The sequence below is a fragment of the Arvicanthis niloticus genome, chromosome 17 (genome assembly GCF_011762505.2).
Source record: "Arvicanthis niloticus isolate mArvNil1 chromosome 17, mArvNil1.pat.X, whole genome shotgun sequence".
Lineage (NCBI taxonomy): Eukaryota > Metazoa > Chordata > Mammalia > Rodentia > Muridae > Arvicanthis > Arvicanthis niloticus.
Window position 1 is genome coordinate 54564992 of NC_047674.1, and position 19493 is coordinate 54584484.

The 19493-nt window shown below is 51.8% G+C and overlaps 1 protein-coding gene across 3 annotated transcripts in view; it reads right to left on the reverse strand.

The window, feature by feature from the left end:
* Positions 1–7800: 7800 nt before the first annotated feature.
* Ttbk1 (tau tubulin kinase 1) overlaps positions 7801–19493 on the reverse strand; it is a 44977-nt gene continuing 33284 nt past the window's right edge. For all 3 annotated transcript variants that reach the window (XM_034521850.2, XM_076915303.1, XM_076915304.1), the window contains 2 exons: positions 13350–14908; positions 7801–12738 (listed from right to left, as the gene is read on the reverse strand). In XM_034521850.2, coding sequence (XP_034377741.1) covers positions 12357–12738; positions 13350–14908 — 1941 coding nt within the window. In that variant the 3' untranslated portion in view covers positions 7801–12356. The remainder of the gene's footprint in view (positions 12739–13349; positions 14909–19493) is intronic.

A 19493-nucleotide genomic window follows, 5' to 3' on the forward strand; every position in this document is an offset into this window, starting at 1 on the left:
GGTCCCCGGGCACAGTGCCTGCTGTCCTGGACGGCCTTTGTCCTGTGAAGCTCTAGGCCAGTTTTGTCTACTTGCAGGCATGGCACGGCTTGGCCCACAGCCCAGGACTCAGGATGAAGGCTGGACTCGCCTTGAGTAAGGGAGCCCTCTGATAAATGCCAAGTTTTCGTCAGCCCCCTTGCCCATGTCTGGAGTGGATGCCCTGACCTAAGTCACTCCTGGGACTGTGCTGGCCCTGTGTGGGGTCTCAGGAACTTCCGTCCGCAGTCCAGTCTGCTTGCTCAAGAGCATCCTGGATGACCCCTTGGAGTACCGGTTCCCCAGGGTGGCCAAGAAGTACTTGGAAGAAGGATCTGTTCCTTCTGATGCCTCTGTTGCCTCTCAGTCTATGCAGCAGCTAGTTTTCTATCAACTTGACACAAGCTGGAGTCAATCGAAAAAATGACCCATAGCTAACTGTAGGCTTAATGATCTGTGGGGTAGGGCCCAGCCCCAGTCCGCTGTGGGAGGAGTCACCCCTGGGTTGGTGCTTCTGGGTTCTGTCAGAAAGCCACGAAGAGAAAGCCAGTAAGCAGCGCCCTCCATGGCCTCTGCATCAGCTCCTGCCTCCAGGTCCCTGCCCTGCTTGCGTTCCTTTCCTGATTTCCTTCAGTGATGAACAGTGATGTGGAAGTATATGGAACACATCCTTTCCTTCCCAAGTCACTTTTGGTCACAGTGTTTCATTGCAGCAATAGACAGACACCCAAGGCGCTCACCCTGAGGTACCAGCCGGGCAGAAGCCACGAGCGCCAACGTTCTCTAAGCTGATTCCCCAAATGCCAAAGTTCCATCGGGTCCTCTTTGAGAAAAGGCCTATGATACTCTTTAAAGCATTGAAAAGCGCTGATTTAATCTCTCTCCCACTTTAAATGGAGGAAGAAAGCAAGCACAGGGAGGGGAACGTACCTCAGTTGTACAGAGACTAAGCTGCAGACTCGAGAAAGCATCAGGAACCCAGACACACACAGGCCCAAGCTGCTGACCGGATCTATTCCAGTCAGCAACCGGATGCCCAACACACTTCCAGGGAAAGCTCAGAGGAAGGACTGTCCACAGTGCTCGGTGTGTGCCGAGGCACATGGTGAGGGCCAGGTTGTTTTGTGTGTGCTGACAAGCATGTGGTGAGCGTCTCTGTTCTAAAGCAGCTGGGCATTCGCTCTCACAGAGATGCCTTGGACACAGCTCCTACCCTTGGGCAGCCCACAGGAAGGTCCAGATAGGTTGTACAAACCTGGAGTGGGTGTGCACGTGTGCTGAGTCACGTGTGCTGAGTCACGAGTGGGCTGGGAGAGGAGCCGGTCTTGGGAGGTCTAAGAGGCTCAGTTCAGGATCAGAACTCCCCTACCCCCAGCAATGGGAGCTGGTGGGAGGGTTTTAAACAGAAATGTGATCCTCTCGTTGAGGGTTTTCTTTCTTTATTTTTGTTTTGTTTTTGTTTTGCGACAGGGTCTGGTGTAGCCCAGGTTGGCCTTAAACTCACTATGTTACTGAGGATAATAACCTTGAACTCACAATCTTGTCTCCACATCCCAAGTACTGGTATTCCAGGCACGAACTGCAATGCCTAGCTCGGTTTGATATTATTATTATTATCATTATTATTATTATAGCATTTTATTATATAAATAATAAGTGATTCTCTCTCTCTCTCTCTCTCTCTCTCTCTCTCTCTCTCTCTTTACCTTGGATCCTAGGAAATTCTTCAAGTCTAAACCTGTAGGCCTTTTGTTCAGAGAGAAATTTGGTAGTAATTTGTACCTTGGCTTCATCTTCCCTGACCCCACTCCACATGGCAGCGGCTTCTCTGATGTCACTGAGAATGCTGGTGGCCGAGACCATGGTGTTTAGAGATAGGTGACAACATGGACTATGGCATAAAGAACTGAGTCTGACGGAGTGCGAATTAATTCCAAATTAACTCTAAATGAACTAGCTTTTATTGGAGTGTGTGTGTGTGTGTGTGTGTGTGTGTGTGTTGTTTAGGGGTGTGTGTGTGTGTGTGTGAATGTGTGTAGGTATGTGTGAGTCTTGTAGTTGTGTGAGTGTATGTGTTTGTAGGTTTGAGTGAGCGTGTGTAGGTGTGTGAATGTGTAGATGAATGTGTGAGTGTGTGTAGGTGTGTATGAATGTGTGTGGTGCATGTATGTGTATAGGTGTGTTTTCTTGTGTGTTTATGTGCATGTGGAGGCCAAAGGTCAACTCAGGAGCTGTCCACCTTGGTTTTTGAGACAGGGTCTCTCACTAGGACCTGGGACTCTCAGACTTGGCTGTGCTGTCTGGACAACACACCTTAGGTACCTGTCCGCTTCCCTAGCGCTGGGACTACAAATATGTATGACATCTGGCTTTTTTTTTTTTTTCAATTGTCTTAGATTTACCTTATTCCATAAGGACTTTGCCTGCATGGATGTATGTGTACTATACGTGTGCCTTGTGACCTTGGAAGCCAGAAGAGGGCATCGGATCCCTGGATGTGGAGTTAGGGATGGCTGTGAGCCACCACGTGAGTATACGGGTCCTGTGCAAAAAGAGCAGAGGCAGCACTCTAAGTAAACCATTGCAGCCCTAACCTGGGACTCTGAGCGTCACACTCAGGTTATCATGCTAGGATGGGGTGGTGGTTTGAGTGGGAGTGGCTCCATAGGCTTGACCCCCAAACTATGGAACTGTTTAGGAAAGATTCAGGGTTGAAGACATGCCACGGGGGGGGGGGGCAGACTTCGAGGTTTCAAAAGACTGCTGCTGTCCCAGTGTCTCTCTGTGCCTCCTGCTGTGTATGAATCAAGATGTGAGCACTCAGCTGCTGTGTGAGCTCAAGACAGCAGTCTGCTGCCATGCTTACAGCCATGGTGGTCATGGACTCACCCCCTGAGACTGTAAGCCCCAAATAAACTCTTCTATAAGCTGTCTTGGTCATGGTGTCTCTGCACAGCAATAGAACAGTATCCAAGATGGTCAGTAAGCGTGTTGCTGAGTTATTTCCACTTCCCACCAAATTTCCAAACATCCCACTATGCACCCCAACAGGGAAATCCAACCACAGCTCATAGTGACTTTCATATACAACAGACCAGATGGAGTAAAACATAAATTAAGAAGAGAGAGAGAGAGAGAGAGAGAGAGAGAGCGCAAAGACCTCGTCTCTGGTTCACCGCGGTCACTAAAGCCGAGTGTTGTAGATGGTGACAGTTTGAGAGACTAGTGTGACCTGAGCGGCTTGGATGTGAACTGTGGTGTGCATCAGAGCAGAGGCGAGTGCTGAGGAGGTTGGAATGGGTCACGGTGTCGCATCTCTGTGAGTTTAATGGAGCACAATGAGGAGCGGGTGGCAGTGGGGGGCAGCGGGGAGCCGGACAGAAGATGCTAGCTGGAGCTGCTGTATGTGGACAGTTTCCCTCAGCCAGGGCTGAGTACTTAGAGCCTTGAACACTCTTCCGATCACCGTGTGCAATGTCTGACTGACTCAGTACTGCTGAGACATTAAAGGGGCACCCTGACCCTCCTTTAGCCATGGGTTGGTTAGTCTTGGCTGTCCTTCCTCCTCTTCTTCCCTCCCTCCCTCCCTCCCTCCCTCCCTCCCTCCCTCCCTCCCTTCCTACCTTCCTTTGTTCCTCCCTTTCTCATTTTGAGATAACACTTCACTCTGTAGCCCAGGCTGCCCTTGAACTCAGGGCGAGTCTCCCTGCTCAGCTCCTGAGTACTGGGGTTATAGGTGTGAGCATCCCTGGCTTCAGCCCTGGCCATGATCATGGAAGCCAATGGAAAAAATCTCAGCAGGCCCTGCATCGGATGACGAATGATTGGAGACATCAGGTTTGTTTTTTTTTTTCCTCTAGGGTGTCCTCTCCACTTGACAGGAGCTCCTTCTGGGGATGGAGAGATGGCTCAGTGGCTAAGAGCGATTGCTGCTCTTGCAGAGGATCTGGGTTCGGTCCCCACACAGGGTAGTTTACAACCACTTGTAACTCCATTCTAGGGAATCCAGTGCCCTCTTCTGCCCTCTACAGGCCCCTACTGGTACTGCGTGCACATTACACACAGGCATTAATATTCACACATGTAAAATACAATTCTTTTTTAAAACCCCTCATACTGTTCTTTGTCTCTAACCCCCATCTAGACCCTGACTAAATGACCTTGCTTAATCAAGCCCCTTCCTTCTCTGGGTCTCTGTCTCATTCTTGTCTTCGACCACAGAACAGAAAAGAGAAAGCTTTCTTGTAAAGAGAAAGTAGGAGATATGCCAAGGGAGTGAACGCATTCTTTATTCTTTTTTCTTGCATAGTTGTTGTTTGTTTTTTGAGACAGGGTTTCTCTGTATAGCTGTGATTGTCCTAAAACTCACTCTATAGACCAGGCCACAATAAACAGATATTTATTTATTTATCTCAAGACAGGGTTTGTCTGTGTATGTGTAGCCCAGGCTGTCCTGGAACTCACTCTGTAGACCAGGCTGAGTGCTGGGATTTAACAATGTGCACCACCACTGCCGGCTGTGATGAGCGGATTCTTATCTGTGGACATCAGATCATCCCTACAACTGAGCTATACTTGAGCAAGTGAGTTTGGTGAGTCTCAGGCTCCCAGGGAAGACGCTGAGCAGAGGGTGGCTGCAGTCCCCTTAGCTGTCTTACATGGCATACATAGCCCTCCCTTCCAGGGCCTGGGCCTGTTCCAGTCCCTGCTCCCAGTTTTGTTCTCCCTGGACTTTACCTGTGACCAGTGAGCTACACTCACGCGCACATCTCCGCACATTGCCTACCACGCCTTCAGCTGGCATCGCCCGTCCTCCTCAGCTACCCCGCCTGCCTTCCTGGAATGAGGAAAGAGCACACTGTGTGCTCGCAGGATGAGGAGCAAGGGGGATAATCTGTGACCTCGTAGAAGGATCAGGTGAAGCCAGTATGCCTCGGGAGGAAGAGGCCTGTGTGTGTGACATTATATACTCATAAAAAGAACACGGGGATCATTTGATGATTCCTCAGAACGTTAAACATGGCGTTGTGTCTGAGTTCAGGTACATGTGAGGGATTCAGAGACGAAACTCAGACATGGTCCTCACATTCCACCCTGATAGAGATGGGGTGCTCTTGTTGTTCGCCACTGCATATGCCAGGCTGGCTAGCCCGATGTCCACGCAGGAGAGCTGAGATTGTAGCTGCTCAGTAGTGTTCTGAGGATCTGACTGAGACCCTCATGCTTTAGTGGTGACCACTCTACCCAACCCCACGGCAGCACGAAAGCTTTTTATTTATGAAGCTGTTTTGTGTTAGAGGTGTTTTGCCTGCATGCATCTTTGCATCATGTGTGTCTCGTGCCTGCAGAGGCCACAAAGGGCCTTGGATCCCCCCTAGAATTGGTGTTACAGACAGTTGTGAGCTGCCGTGTGGATCCTGGAAATCAAACCCAGGTCCTCTGGAAGAACAGCCGTGCTCTTAGCTGCCGAGCCATATCTCCAGCCCCTTGAAAAGTTTTGTTTTGCTGGGCAGTGGTGGCGCACGCCACCAGCCTCCAGGACAGCCAGAGCTATAAAGAGAAACCCTATCTCGAAAAAAAAAAAAAGAAAAGAAAAAAAAAAGTTTTGTTTTGTTTTGCTTTGTTTTTGGAACAGGGTCTCTCTTTATAGCCCTGGTTTTCCTGGAACTCTACATAGACTGGGCAATATAGGTAATACTTGAACTCACAGAGACCCGCCTGCCCCTGGCTCCTAGGTGCTGGGATTAAAGATGTGAGCCAACACATCCTGCTGCCTTGAAAACTTTTAAACATGAAAAATAATCACTTAGCTTTTTTTTTTTTTAAGAGGCACACCTGACAAGGGGTGTTTCTTAATGCTCCCAGTCTTGAGTTACATGTGTCAATTTACGTAGCACATAGAAAATGATTCCCAACCACATGTTTGAGAACACACTGTACTTGTTCCTGTGAGTCTGAAAAGGCTTGGTGCCTAACGTGGCCTCTGAGAGAGGTGCAGCCCAGAAATGGCCCAGACAGTTTATTGAAGAAACAGGAGGAGACCAATAACCCCAGCACTCAGTGGGTGAGGCAGGAAGATCAGGAATTCAAATATTACCTCGAGCTACATAGTGAGTTTGAGACTGCCCTGGGCCACACAAAACCCTTCTCAAAGGAGAAATGGGTTGAGGAGATGATTTATGGGGTGGATGCTGACATAATTAACTGATATCTCATATCATCTCAATAATGCACAATTTAAAAGTAGAAGAAGTTGCCACTTTTCATGTGTCCGTTTATTCTGGGAATTCTAGATCAGCATTTACAGGAATGAGTGGGGGTGCCAGAGCCATGATGCTGAAGACAGCACGACTTGGAACAGCAAGCAGTAGTGTAATGAGAAGCCATAGGGAACTGGTGAAGTAGATACAAAATGTCTGTGTGGGGCGACATTATGTAGTCATAAAAAGTACACGGGGGGGGGGGGTGTCATTGTCAATGTGGGGACAAATGGAAAAAAATGGACATTTGATGATTCCTCAAAATGTTAAACATGGCATTATTCAATGACATAGTAATTCACTACACATACACACATGCATACACACATGCATATACACATATACATACATATACACAGAGAGAGAAGTAATGAAACATACTAAAAAAACTTGTACATAGTAGTAATTGTAATAATCAAAATATTCAGTTTATGGGTGGATAAGTAAATGGCTGTGTGTCCAAACACTGTGTCAGTGGCATATCGTTTGTTAATTATAAAGGGAAAGAAACTGTGTAATCAAAAGGTCACAAAGCCATCCTATATATGTATATATAAAATGTATATAAAATGTCTAACGTAGGCAGTTGGGGGTTTCTGGTTTGAGACAGTTTCATGTATCCAGTCCAGCCTGGAACTCACTGTCTGGGGATGACTCCTAATCCTCTGCCTCTGCCCGCTGAGTGTTGGGATTGCAGACTTCTGCAAACATACTCGGTTTATGCAGTGTCAGGATTCAAACCCATGGCCTTGAGTTAAGAATTCTACCCAGAGTTACATTCCCAGGGCCCCAGATAGGTCGATCTATCCATGGAAAGTAGATTAGCGACGGCCTAAGGTTGTGAGGCTGACAGCCAAAATGAGTAAAGGGTAACTAGTGGAGAGGGGTGTCTCTGTGGAGGGCGGGGATGTTTGCTCTACAGCTGATTGGAAATTATATAAATTATATAACAATTGCGTAAATTATAAAACAACAAAATAACCTTTAAAAGGTGGAGGAGGGGCGGGGAAGATGGCGCAGAAGGTACAGGCGCTTGCTGCAGAGACTGCACCCGAGGTTATAAATTCTCAGGACCCATGTGGTAGAAGGAGAGAACTGGCTTCTGAAAGTTATACATGACATATGTTTATATACTGAATAATTAATATATAAATACGTGCATTTATATATTTTATAGATTAATATCAACAGTTTTGAGATGGAGGGGATCTGGAGACTGCTCAGGAGGCGCACATATGTCTGGCATGCACCAGACTCTGGATCTGACCCTCGCCTCTCAGGATGGTGTGGATCTGTATTTCAGTGCATACTGTTGGGAATAAAAGTCACATCTCTGAACTGGGCAGTGGTGGCACACGTCTTTAATCCTAGCACTAGGGAGGCAGTGGCAGGTGGATCTCTGTGAGTTCTAGGCCAGCCTGGTCTACAAAGAGAGGTTCAAGACAGCCAGGGCGGTTACACAGAGAAATCCTGTCTTGAAAAACTGAAGAAAAACAAAAGCCACACTTCTGAACAGTAGATATAATATGCTCCTTTTTTATTTATAAGAAATATATATGGACAGAGAGAAAGAGAGAGAGGCATTATTATAAACATAAAAAAAGGTCTGTGATGGTGCACACCAAGCCATCCACAAGTCATCTCCCAATGGTCGGAGTCATGCACAGGGGTTGTCTTTTATTTGATACGCTTTTAGCGTTTACGACAAGTATGTCCTGCTCTGGACATGTTAAACGGGATGAAAGTGATGGTACATTGGGCCCCACAGAAGGCCCCGGAGCCCACTGGCCTTCAAGTGAGAGGAAGGGGTCCCAGGAGGCTGAGGTTCTGGATATCCAAGGGTAGCACCCCAGGAAGGGATGGGCTTTCAAACCCAGGTGATCTCGCTTCCCACCCCAGTGTGGCCCAGAGCCAGGTCTGGGGGAGAAAACTGTTCTTGTGTCCACTAAGTAAAAAGACTCACTTCTGGTGAGTTTGGGACTCAAAATCCAAAGTGTACTTCCTGCTCCTTTCCATGGCAGTCTCCCTTCATCCAGCCACCCCCCGTGGGCCACGGACACTTGGCACCCAGCTGCTTCCCTGTACCCCTCACATGTGGCTTCTTAGTTGTGGAGACTGGCTCATAAGAACCCCAAAGGGCTACTTCCTCTGTTTTGGGGTGGTTGAGTCCTCATCACATGTATGGACCTTGCCCTGCTGACCTGTCCCAACCAATGGCCGTCAGGACTGCTCTCAAGCCATTTCTTTTTCCAGTCCACAATCTATTACCAAAACCAGTGACATCACAGAAGATAGAGAGATGAAATACTTTTTTTAAGGGAAGGAAAGTAATTCCATGCATAGTCCATATATTATAAATAGTGGTCAAGAGCAGTGTTGTCTCATAATCCACGACATGAATATTTCCATCTAACTAAGCATAGTGGTACACTCTCGTTATCCCAGAACTTGGGAGTTTGAGGCAGGAAGATGGCACATTTGCAGCTAGCCTGGGCTACCTGGGAAGATCTTGTCTCAAAAATTTTTTTCATTCCACTGAAAACATACGTAAGTGAAATTAGTGCTATAAACAGCTTCCCATGGCTTTTCCTTTTTCTTTTTTCTCTTCCTTCCTTTCTTCCTTCCTTCCTTCCTTTCTTTCTTTCTTTCTTTCTTTCTTTCTTTCTTTCTTTTGAGATGGCTTAATATTTAGCCTAGGCTGGTCTTGAACTTACTATGTAGTCCAGGCTGGCCTTGAGCTCTCCAAATCCCTCTGCTTTGGGTTCTATGGCTGCTGGGATTACAGGCATGAGGCCACCAAGCCTAGCTTTCCCTTTGGGCTTCAATACCAAATGACCATGTACCCATCTAAGGAAGATTCTCACTGTTTTCAGAACTTCTTGTGTTTCAGATTCATAGCCAAGGCTCTGGTGCTTCACAAGTGTATCCACAGAATACACCTGTGCGAGTGCAGAAGCCATGCCACAGGTGTGTGGGCAGGGTGGGCTTTGCAGTGGCATTGCCTGTAAGCTGCTATGCTGGCTGCTTCTCCGGAAACACTTGATTCTATCTGCTTCCTTCAAGGAAACGACAGTTTCGCTTCTTTCCTCTCTCTGTGCTGAGCCAAACAGAGACTCTACTGCCCTCACCAAAGACAACCAAGGGGCTCAGTAGGAGCTTTTGCTAGGATGGAAATCCCTTCTGCGAGACCCTGAACAAATCACCTATACCAGACCTGAACTTCCTTCTCCTCCTCTGTGGAGAAGACGTCTCTGCCCACTTAACACCATCTGTTATCTTGTCTCCCACCAATGCCCCACCCTCAGGGGCTGGGTTTTGCCCTGCCCTCCCTAAAGGGAAAAAGAGTCCAGGCCAACAGAAAGGTCCACAGGCTTTTTAATGGTGTGATGGCTACTTCCCTTCTGAAACCCGATCTAGTTGTGACAGCGACTTGCAAGGTGTTGGTGTCAGGGGTGTGGGCAGGCACAGGGCGGGCAGAGGCCATGCAGTGACTGGGAGGGGTGGGCAAGGGCTGTTACATTCTGTATGGCGTGTAAACATTCTTCTGTTGCTTCCTAGGGAGGGGGAGGACAACTCCCTGTCCCCCAACACCTACCCAGGGGGCTCAGAAGACTGAGCAAGCCAGGCCCCTGGGGAGGAGCTGAGAAGCTAGAGAGTCATGTGCCTGGGGCAGGGCCCTTCTCCTGCACCCTCTGCACACGGTACAGCTATGGAGGGAAGGCGCATTAAGGTGAGCATACCCCACATCTGAGCCAGCGACACAGGCAGTCAGGATGGGGGTCACAGAGACGGTGGTGGTACTGTGCCACTCTCAGAGAGGAGGAAAAGGAACCTGAAGGGCCTAGTGCAGGGGACGGATGGTCCTCAAGGAAAGGGCAGCGGCTCAGGTGCGGGGCATCAGGAGATGTGGTTTCCTCCGCCCTGGTTCCTTCCTGGGGAGAGGAACCACTTCGCCCCCTGAGCGCCCACCTCTGCTGGTCCTCTGTCCCTCCTTCCTCCCAGCCCGATGGCATCACTGACTGAAGCCTGAGGTCAGATGGAGCCCTCTGTAGGTCTGGAATCCCAAGGGTTAGGCTGGCCTTTGCATCTGATCTGTACCAGCTGGAGCATTGGCTGTGGTTGGGGGTGGGGTGAGCCCGGGGCTCTCCTAGGCCTTCCCTTCTTCCAATCCCCAAACCTGGGTGGTGTTGGTCCTACGGCAGAAATGAGATGGAGTGGGGGACCTACATTCACAGTTCGGTTGGTGGCAAGGGGCTGGCCCAGGGCCTGGGCACTGGGGTCATGCCCTGGTCCCCACCTGGCATGAGCTGATTGTCATTCATAAAAGCTCTGGGTGGGAGGGAGCGAACCCTCTGTCCCTTCACTGGACTAGGGGACAGTTAGAGGGTCTTGGGGTGACAAAGGTAACTGTATTCAGAGAGGTTTCCTGAGTGTTCTGGGAGCTTCTGCGTCAGCATGGATGGGTCTCAAAGACTATCCACCCTGGTGTCCTCCCCTGGCTGGTCTGTAGAGCTGCCTTCTGGCATGGAAGCTGCCCAGACCTGCTGACCCTACGTGAGGAGTTCAGCTGGCACGAGCTGCTCCCAGCCAGTCAGCACAGGTGTAGATGTGGCCAGGTCGGTGGCATACTGAGGCCTTCCTTCGCCACAATGTCTTGGTTTGCTCTCTGTGGCTCAGGGAAGGACACAGGGGCCAGAACAGGGGGTGGAGGCTGTGAGTACTTTCTAGGAGACCCGCAGGGAATCCCTGGCCCAGACAGGACGGTGGCCTGTCCCACCTGCAGCCAGGATGCAGTTTGCTACAGATGTTAGCAGCTGACGCTCCTGATGAGATGGGTGAACTATGCAGAAGCCAAAATGCAGGAGGAGGCCCCATGTCAGGCACAGAGCAGCTCAGCTGTGTGGGCTGGCTCAGCAAGAAGGGCTCAGGGTGACCTGGGTGGGGGTGGGGGTGGGCACGAGCTACATCACACACACACTTTAAAGTGAGAAGGCCCTTCTGCCTCCCGGAGGAGCCGGGTCTACCCCAGCCCACTTAGGAGGATGGTGCCTGAGCCAGCCTATTCCCACAGTAGAGATGTCAGGAAGAAGGACAAGAGCCAGAAGAGAGTCCCCAACCCCATCCAAATGACCAACACACAGAAGGTGATAGCCAGCCACTCTCCACCGGTGTGGAACTTGAGAGAGGAGAGCTGGCTGAAACTGCAGTACGCAGGATTGAGGTTAGACAGCAGGAAGGACTTCCTGATGGTAAGGGGTCCTGAGTACTAGACCAGAGGACCAGAGAAGTGAGTAACCTTTTAAAAGCCCCATTCCAGATTCCCTCTGGGAAACACTTGCCTAGGAGGGCAGGTGCTCACTCCCAGCGACCCCATTCATTCCTATTCAGGGAAGGGATATCTGCTCCCCAAAGACTGGAGGGAGCAAAGAATCACACAGCCCGTGCCTTTCACAGAGCTGATTTTAGCAAGGCCGGAGGTGTCCCCTTAAGTCTAAATAGATCAATGACCCCTGGGTCCCACTTCTCCGATCCCAGCTTGGCCTTCTATGGTCACCATGGCTCCTAGGAGACTGGGCAGGCCAGAGCCTGCGCACTTAGGGAGTTTGAGGCTGTTTCTCCTGTTGGGTAGGTTTGGGGGCTGGCTACAAGAAGGTGGGGGTTAAGGGGACGCGGTGGGTCGCAGGAGGTGTAAGCATGTGTAAGCTCCTTGGAAGCTAGAGATCAGCCAAGACCTGGCGTGTGAAGGGGACCGGCTCCGGAAGCGGAGTCTTCGGAGCGATGAGTGGCTGAGCCTTCCCGGGGCAGAGGATCTGTTGTGAGCCTGACCCTGCAAGAGGGGCGGCAGGAAGGAGGCAGGACGCAGAGACAGACAGACGCCCCCTCCTGGGTCAGTGGGCTGGCTGGGCTGCTGGGCACAACATGTGCTCACGTGCGTCCTGGTGGGTGCAGGCGGGAAGCTGGGGCCGCGGTGGCGCGCGGCGCGTAAGGCTGTGCTGGAAGCTGCTCCAGTGTGGCCGGCTGCGGGTGGGGACCGGGGGGAGGGTAGGGAGTGCCGCAGAGAGCCGCAGGCGGGTGTCATTATCTGGTCCCGGGCCGACCCTCTGAAACCGCCGCCCGGCCTTTGGTTGCTGCGCGCTGAGTTTGCAGTTGTTTCCCCCTGGGTCCTTTCTTGGGGGCCCCCGGGGAGGCCTCCGGCTGAGATCTGACTTGGAGGGCCCCCCGGGATGGAGGGACGCCAGGCCGGGCTTGATGCGAAGGGGAGGAGCTCTCCTTGCGGGGCAGGGACTGGCTCCGCGGGGACCCGCTGGGGTGGCGCGCGGTGGAGGCGGGGAGGCCGGGACTACGGGGTGCTGCGGGCTTGGAGACTTGGGCGCGACCTGGGCCGGGCCCCCGGCTCGCGGACTGTTTGGGACGGAGGTCAGCAGCAGGGGCCAACCCTGAGGGCTTCTGCAGCTGGAGCCTGCGGAGCGACAGAGGACAAGAGAAAGGGAACAGGGGAAGGGAGACGGGGGGGGGGGGGGGGGGGGGGAGGGGGAGACGACAGGAGGGACGTTTTCAGAATGCCTTTGAGCACTGAGTCCTAGAGATCTGCATTCTCAGAGCTGGGTAAGATGGAAGAGGCCAGGCACACAGGAGGAAACCGAGGTCTGGTGTTCCATCCTGCATTTTGACAGGGGTCAGCTACAGATCATCCTTAAGGGTCATATGCATGTTTAAAATTCCCTTGGGTTTTGCATTCTAATCTAGAATGTACTTATGTTAATATTAAAATACTATGTCATACGTTACTGGATGCTTTACCTTTTGGCTTCAAATGTCCCATGGCATACCATCAGCTTCCCCCCGGGGGGGGGGGGGGACACCTCACCATGTCCCCTCTGACTATGCTGTTCTTGTTCCCTTGAGCCCAACAACAGTCACTAAACCGCAAATGACACTGTGCCCAGAGAGGGCACTGGTAGACCCGAGAGGTATCTGAGGGTGTCATAGCTCCTGACATTGGCTCTGAGAAGTCCCCAGGAGGACCTGTGGTCACTCTGCCCACAACCAAGGCTGGCAAGGGTCTCTCACCTGCTGGTGATGGCCGAGTTGGTCTCTGAGGCCGCACCATGGGATCTGCCAGGAAGCTGCTGGCCTTCTGCAGGCATGGACACACTGATGGGGCGGGGAATCCGGCTCCGGGTGGTCGCTGCCCGCCCAGCCTTCCTAGGCAAGGCTGTTGTGGGCTCTGAGGCAGGTGTGTCCTCCTCAGAGCCGGTGCCTGAGAGTGTCTCAGAGGCACGGCGCTGCTCCTCGCTGGAGGAGGATGAGGCTCCCGAGGCCAGCCGCAGCAACAGCCTGCCCTGCCTCTTCTCCATCACCAGCCGAGCCAGGTCCTGCTGTGGCCGAGCCCTCTTGCTCCACCGCTCTTTGGCCGACAGTGAGCCCGAAGGCTCTGAGCCTGTATCCTCTTCAGACAACAAGACAGGAATCCGGCTCCTGGGCCGAGACCCTGGCAGAGCCTGGCGGCTGGGGGAGACCGTGGTCCCTTTCTTGGTTATTGGCTCTTGTGGGGACGCTGAAGCTGGCCCATCAACAAGGGCTAGGCCATTGGGCAGCGAGTCTGTGACTACCTCTGAGGGTGTTTCCCCGGGAGGGCCAGACAGGGCACAGCTTTCCATCTCAGTCCCATCCAGCCCTGCCAAAGCCATGCCATCCTCCAGAGGCGCTGGGGCCCCCTCCTCTGCCGTGCCCCCCTCAGAGAGCATCTCCAGGCCCAACTCGCCCCCAGTGCTCAACTCCTCAGGCCTGGAGGCCTGTCCTCCGGAAGACATGACGTTGAGGTGGGATTTCTCTGCAATGTGAACAAAGGTCCTTTCGACTTTGGTGAAGGGTGATGTCACTGCTGTGACCCCAGCCCCAGGAGCCACCAGCCCAACCCCAATCCCTGCTCCAGGTCCTGAGGGCTTGGGTTCAGACTTGAGGATGGAGGACAGGGTGCCGGGCTCGGATACATCCAGCTGGCTTCCAGTGGGCTGAGGCCGCTCATGCTGAGGGGTGAGTGCAGCCAAGGTGCCCAGATCAGGGTCAGGGGCCAGTTCGGCAGTGACTGGTGACTTCTTCATGTCACCGGGGGAGACGAGCACCAGTGTTTTGGAGCCCTCCTCTGGCTCCAGGTCCCCATCAGCCATGGAGGCCCGGCCCCTGGCCTCTTTCTGGTCATCAGCCAGCAGTGTGGATGGAGCACCCTCCTGGCTCCGCTCAGTGCTCCGCTCACTGCCCTCACTGCCAGAGCCACTTCGAGGCCCCAGCACCTCCCCAAGGGCCCCTGCCTCCTCCTCATCTTCATCTTCCTCTTCTTCCTCTTCTTCCTCCTCATCTTCTTCCTCCTCTTCTTCTTCCTCCTCTTCTTCTTCCTCCTCCTCTTCCTCTTCTCCCTCTTTCCCATTGGCCTGAGGCTGAAAGGGAGCCAATGGGACCTGGGGGGCGGTGAGCAGCATGTGTGAGAAGCCCACCCTCCGGACTCTGTTGAGCAGCCGGGCCCGTTCTCGATAATCAGAGAGGTCTCTCTTGAAGTCCTGGTAGGGCAAGCCCAGAGGCACAGCTCGTGGAAGGCCATTCACCTCAAATGGGGGCGCCACAGAGAATACCTGTAAGGGGCACACACAGGGACCCGTTGAGGTCACTACCTTCCTGGACCTCAGGAGGCCTCACCTGCACCCTAAGCTAGGAGACTCCCACCTCCCCAGAAACATCTGTCAGAGGTTAACCACGGGTCTATCTTGGTCTTACCGTGTCCTCCTCAGGTCCCAGAATGCTCCCCAGTATCTAGTAAGGCTCAGGGAATCCCTGAGATCCTAGGGACAGACCTAGGTCCTAGGCTCTGCTGTCTCCTGCCCTCACCTCCCCTCACCAGACAGAGACAACTTCAGAGTATGACAAGAAAGAACCAGAAAGCAGCAGGATTTCAAAAAACCTTTCTTTTGTAGGTGACCAGGCAGGAGGGGCTGAGTCTTTTACTGAGATGAGATATGCGGACATATCCCAGTTAGCCAGCCTACGTTGATCCCTTTAGCAGGGTGCAGGTCCTCTGCAGCTGCCGCCCAGAACCACAGGACCCTGTTAGGGGCATCCTTTTACAACTAGAGCACAAGCCTGGCCAGTGGAGCGCCAGCCTTTTTCCTTCCTGTCTTTGCTCTCTCTCTCTCTCTCTCTCTCTCTCTCTCTCTCTCTCTGGAACTCAGTTAAGCTTTCTGCTTTGAAGCTGTGTGTGGAGCTCTTGGCAGTCCCATCATGGCTGGACCTTTTCCTGCTGTGAGACTTCTACGTCCTCTCTTCCTCCACTCTTCTAGACTAGAAAGGCCCGAGGCAGAACTGGTGGTCTCCTACACTTCTTGGTCTGTTCTCTGTGCCTCAATCCACTCTACAGACATCCTCAACATTACATCAAGCCGATCGGTTTGCTGAGAGGCAGTGCTCAGTGTCCAGCACTTTCTTAGGCCTATGAACACATCCTTGCCTTTCTGAACCAACATGGTATCCAGACCAGAAGCTCCAAAATGGAAATCATCTGTCACCTCCAGCACCACAGTCCATCTGTGTCTGCTCCCCCAGGGCCACATGGACTTTATTCTGCCAGCCTAGTCTTCCACAGCCCCCTCCCCCCCGGACTGCTGCCTCAGTGCTTGCCCTGCCAGCCATCCTTCTTACACAGCACAACTGAACTTCCTGAAGCTCAGATGCCACTCTGTCTCTCTCTCTGCAGTGGTCGTCTCAGTGAACATGTCACAGAACCCATCCTTGGCTTGGCACTCTAACAATCTCTCACCCCTACCCCGGTTCTCATCCTCTCCCTCCCTGCCTCAGCATCTCCTGAGTGTGTCCTGCATCTCACACATGGACCCCTGACCCTCTATTCACAGGATAAATCCCTGTTGCCGTTCAACACGTCTTCTGCAAAGCCTTCCCATTCACTCACCAAGTCTTCACCAGCTTCCATTTCTACCTGTTTATCAGATGCTTCTATGTGTTTACATGGAGCTCTCTCTCCCTCTCTCTCTTTCTCTCTCTCTCTTTCTCTCCCTCTGCCCCCCCCCTGCTCGCTCACTCTTGCTCTCTGTCACTTTTGTAAAAGAAGTCCTGGAGGGTTGTTTCTCATCCATCCATCCATCCAAGAGGTCCTTGTCTACCTGTGCTGACACATACTTGTAACCCTGGCTCTTGGGAAACAGAGTTATATATAAGAGTGTTTTTAAAAAGAGCAGGTCATGGGGATACACCCCTAAACGAAGAACTACAGTCAACTGAGGGCTGCTGAGAGAAAGGTTCAGCCCCCCAGTTGCCTATCTAATACATACAAAGCAGTCAGCTCTGAACTCACATACATACAGGACATGGTAAATGAACTCAGCGGGTTGTGTTTACATATTTGTGTGTATGTGCATATGTCTGTGGTATATAACAATAATAATCAAAGAATCTAGGCCATCAGTTTCAGAGAATGAGGGGGGATATAGGAGAAACTGATGGGGGGGGAAGGAAGGGGAAATGATGTAATTATATTTTAATTATTCTTTTAAATGAGCAGGGACTTGGGTGGTGGTTCAGTTGGGAAAGTGTTTGCAACCTGAGTTCCAGCCCGTTGTGTGCTGAGGAAGTAGAGATAGGTAGGTTTCAGGAGCTAACTGGGCAGCCACCCTAGCCTGGCCTGCAAGCCCCAGACCCCAGTGAGAAACTCTGTCTAAAGGAACAAAGCAGAGCATGGGGCAGGCCTTTAATCCCAGCACTCAGGAGGCAGAGGCAGGCAGATCTATGTGACTTTGAGGCCAGCCTGGTCTACAGAATGAATTCCAAGACAGCCAGGGCTCCACAGAGAAACCCTGTCTTGAAGAACAAACAACAGAACCCAAAGTTCAGGAACGATAACTGAGGTTGTTCTCTGGCTTGCACACACACAAAGGTTTCTAGTTGCTATGCTATACAATAAAAATCTACGGGTCAGGAATTTAATAAGGCAGTGACGCATTTACTTGAGTGGAGCAAGGCACTCTACATAAGGGAGAGAACTGGTGCTCACTCCACAGAGGTCCTAAGCAGAAAAGGAGATGGGTCACATAAGAAACAGGTCTGGAGAGTGCTCGGAGTGTTTGCTCCCTCCCCCTGGCTCTGCTCACTGCTTGCCCAGCCTGGGAGCCTGGACATCATGGTGCCTTTTGGGATGTGTGCAGCTTTCCTGCACACAGCTCTGAGGCTGGTAGAGAGTGAGACCAGAATCTGCAAGGCTGCACATTCGTCAAACTGGAGACTTCCCAACTTCCCCTCTGCAACATCCACCATCCCCACTAGAGACTCAGTGTGGGAGTGGGAGTAATGGCAGGAAGGATGGCGTAGAGCTGAGGTTCTGGTACAAGCCTGTAACCCTAACAGCAAGGAGACAAAGGCAGGAAGATTGTCATGGGTCTTTGGTCAAACTGGGCTAAACAGTGAATTCAAGGGCAGCCAGGGCTCTATAGTAAGACTGTCTCAAGAAGACAGAGGAAAAGCCACGGCAGAGGGCTGGGGAGCTGATTTCAGTGGGAGTGAATGTGTTGGATGAGGACCCTACTTCAGCTCACCAGCACCCAAATAAAAGACCCGCAGGTAGCACACATCTGGGGAGCTGACAGGAAAATTTCCCTGGCTTGCTGGCCAACCAGCCTAACAAATTGATGCACTCTAGATTCAGACAGTGACCCTGTATCAAAATAAGGTGAAGAGGGTAGAGAGGTGTTCAGCAGAGGACCCAGGTTTGGTTCCCAGCACTCATGTGGTGGCTCCCAGTCACCATAACTCCAGTTCCAGGGGCTCTGATGCTCTCTTCTGACCTCTGTGGGCCTCAGGCACATGTGTGATACACAGACACAAATATACAGGCCAATACACTCATAAAAGAAACCAATCAGTTTTTTCTTTATTTGAAAAGTGCGGTGGAGAGCAATAGAAGATGCTAGAATGACCTCTGGTCTCTACAGTCCTGTGCACGCTGTTCTACAAACACAGACGCAGAGACATGTGGTGCCCACAGGAATTTCTGATGGTCTGGAGGCTTCCTTAGAAGCTCTGCATCCCGCCAAAGACCCTAGTAGCCACTTTCTTTTCTTTCTTTCTTTATTCTGTGTTTTCACTTTTCTTCAACCATTCATTCAGCAAACCTTAAGGTATTGACTGTGTGGTGGACCATTGTTGGAGCTCCTTGCCAGTGTTATAGCTACAGAAAATAGCTGGCCAAGTGGAAAAGGTGACTTTAAGTGGTGATGGGGACCATGGCCACCGGCAATCAAGGTCAGGAAGGCACTTGGGAGCTCTGCTCATGCCTTCTCAGCCAGCACCAGAAACGCCCCCTCAGCACAGCCCCTGGGCCCACCTCAGCCTCTCTCTACTGACTTGTCCTTGCTGCACACCTGGCCAAGTCCTGGATCCTCTGCCCGTTCAAAGCATGAGACCCAACCTTTTCCACCAGCGGGGAAAACCACAAACAAAACTACCTTTTCCTCCATCTAAGGCCCTCTCCCCTAGTTGTCTGGAAAGGGGCAGAACTGAAAACCAACCAGACCAATGAGGCAGCAAGCAGCACTGAGCACTGGCCCAAACTGGAAAATATGTTGACCAGGGTGACCAAGGCCCAGAATTTGATAGTCCCTCACTGCTGCCCTCACAGGAGAGTAGAAGAGCCTCTGCCTTTGGGGAGGGGGTGTAAATCCCAGGGCTTTGCTAACAGGGCCACCCACAGAAACCTGGATATGTTGGCGTTTCGGTTTGAATCCCCCAGGCCCCCTCTCAGCTACTGTTTTACTAAGGAGGTTTTCTCTTCCTTGGATAGGAGCAGAATGCTCTCTCTGCCTCTCAGGGATACCCACTGAGCTATTTGCTTTCTTAATCTTGTCTTTACTCAGTCTGATGGTATCTCCAGTCTCCAGTCTGATGGTGTTTCCAGGACACTTTCTGTGTGCTTGGTCCTGGAACCCTGAGGGAAAGTGTGGGAGGCACAGCAGAGTGCCCAGCCCCCATCCCAGCTGTGTGGAGTGGTGGAGGGTGGCTGGCCTGGAGGAGCCCACACCCACACCATCCCCAGGGCAGTGACCTTTATGCGGCTCCCATGTTGGCTTTGGCTCCCAGGCCTTGGCACGGTTCACCTGGATGTTTTATAAAAGTCCATCTCTGAGTCTCTGAACTCCTGCCCCTCAATCTGCAGGCGAC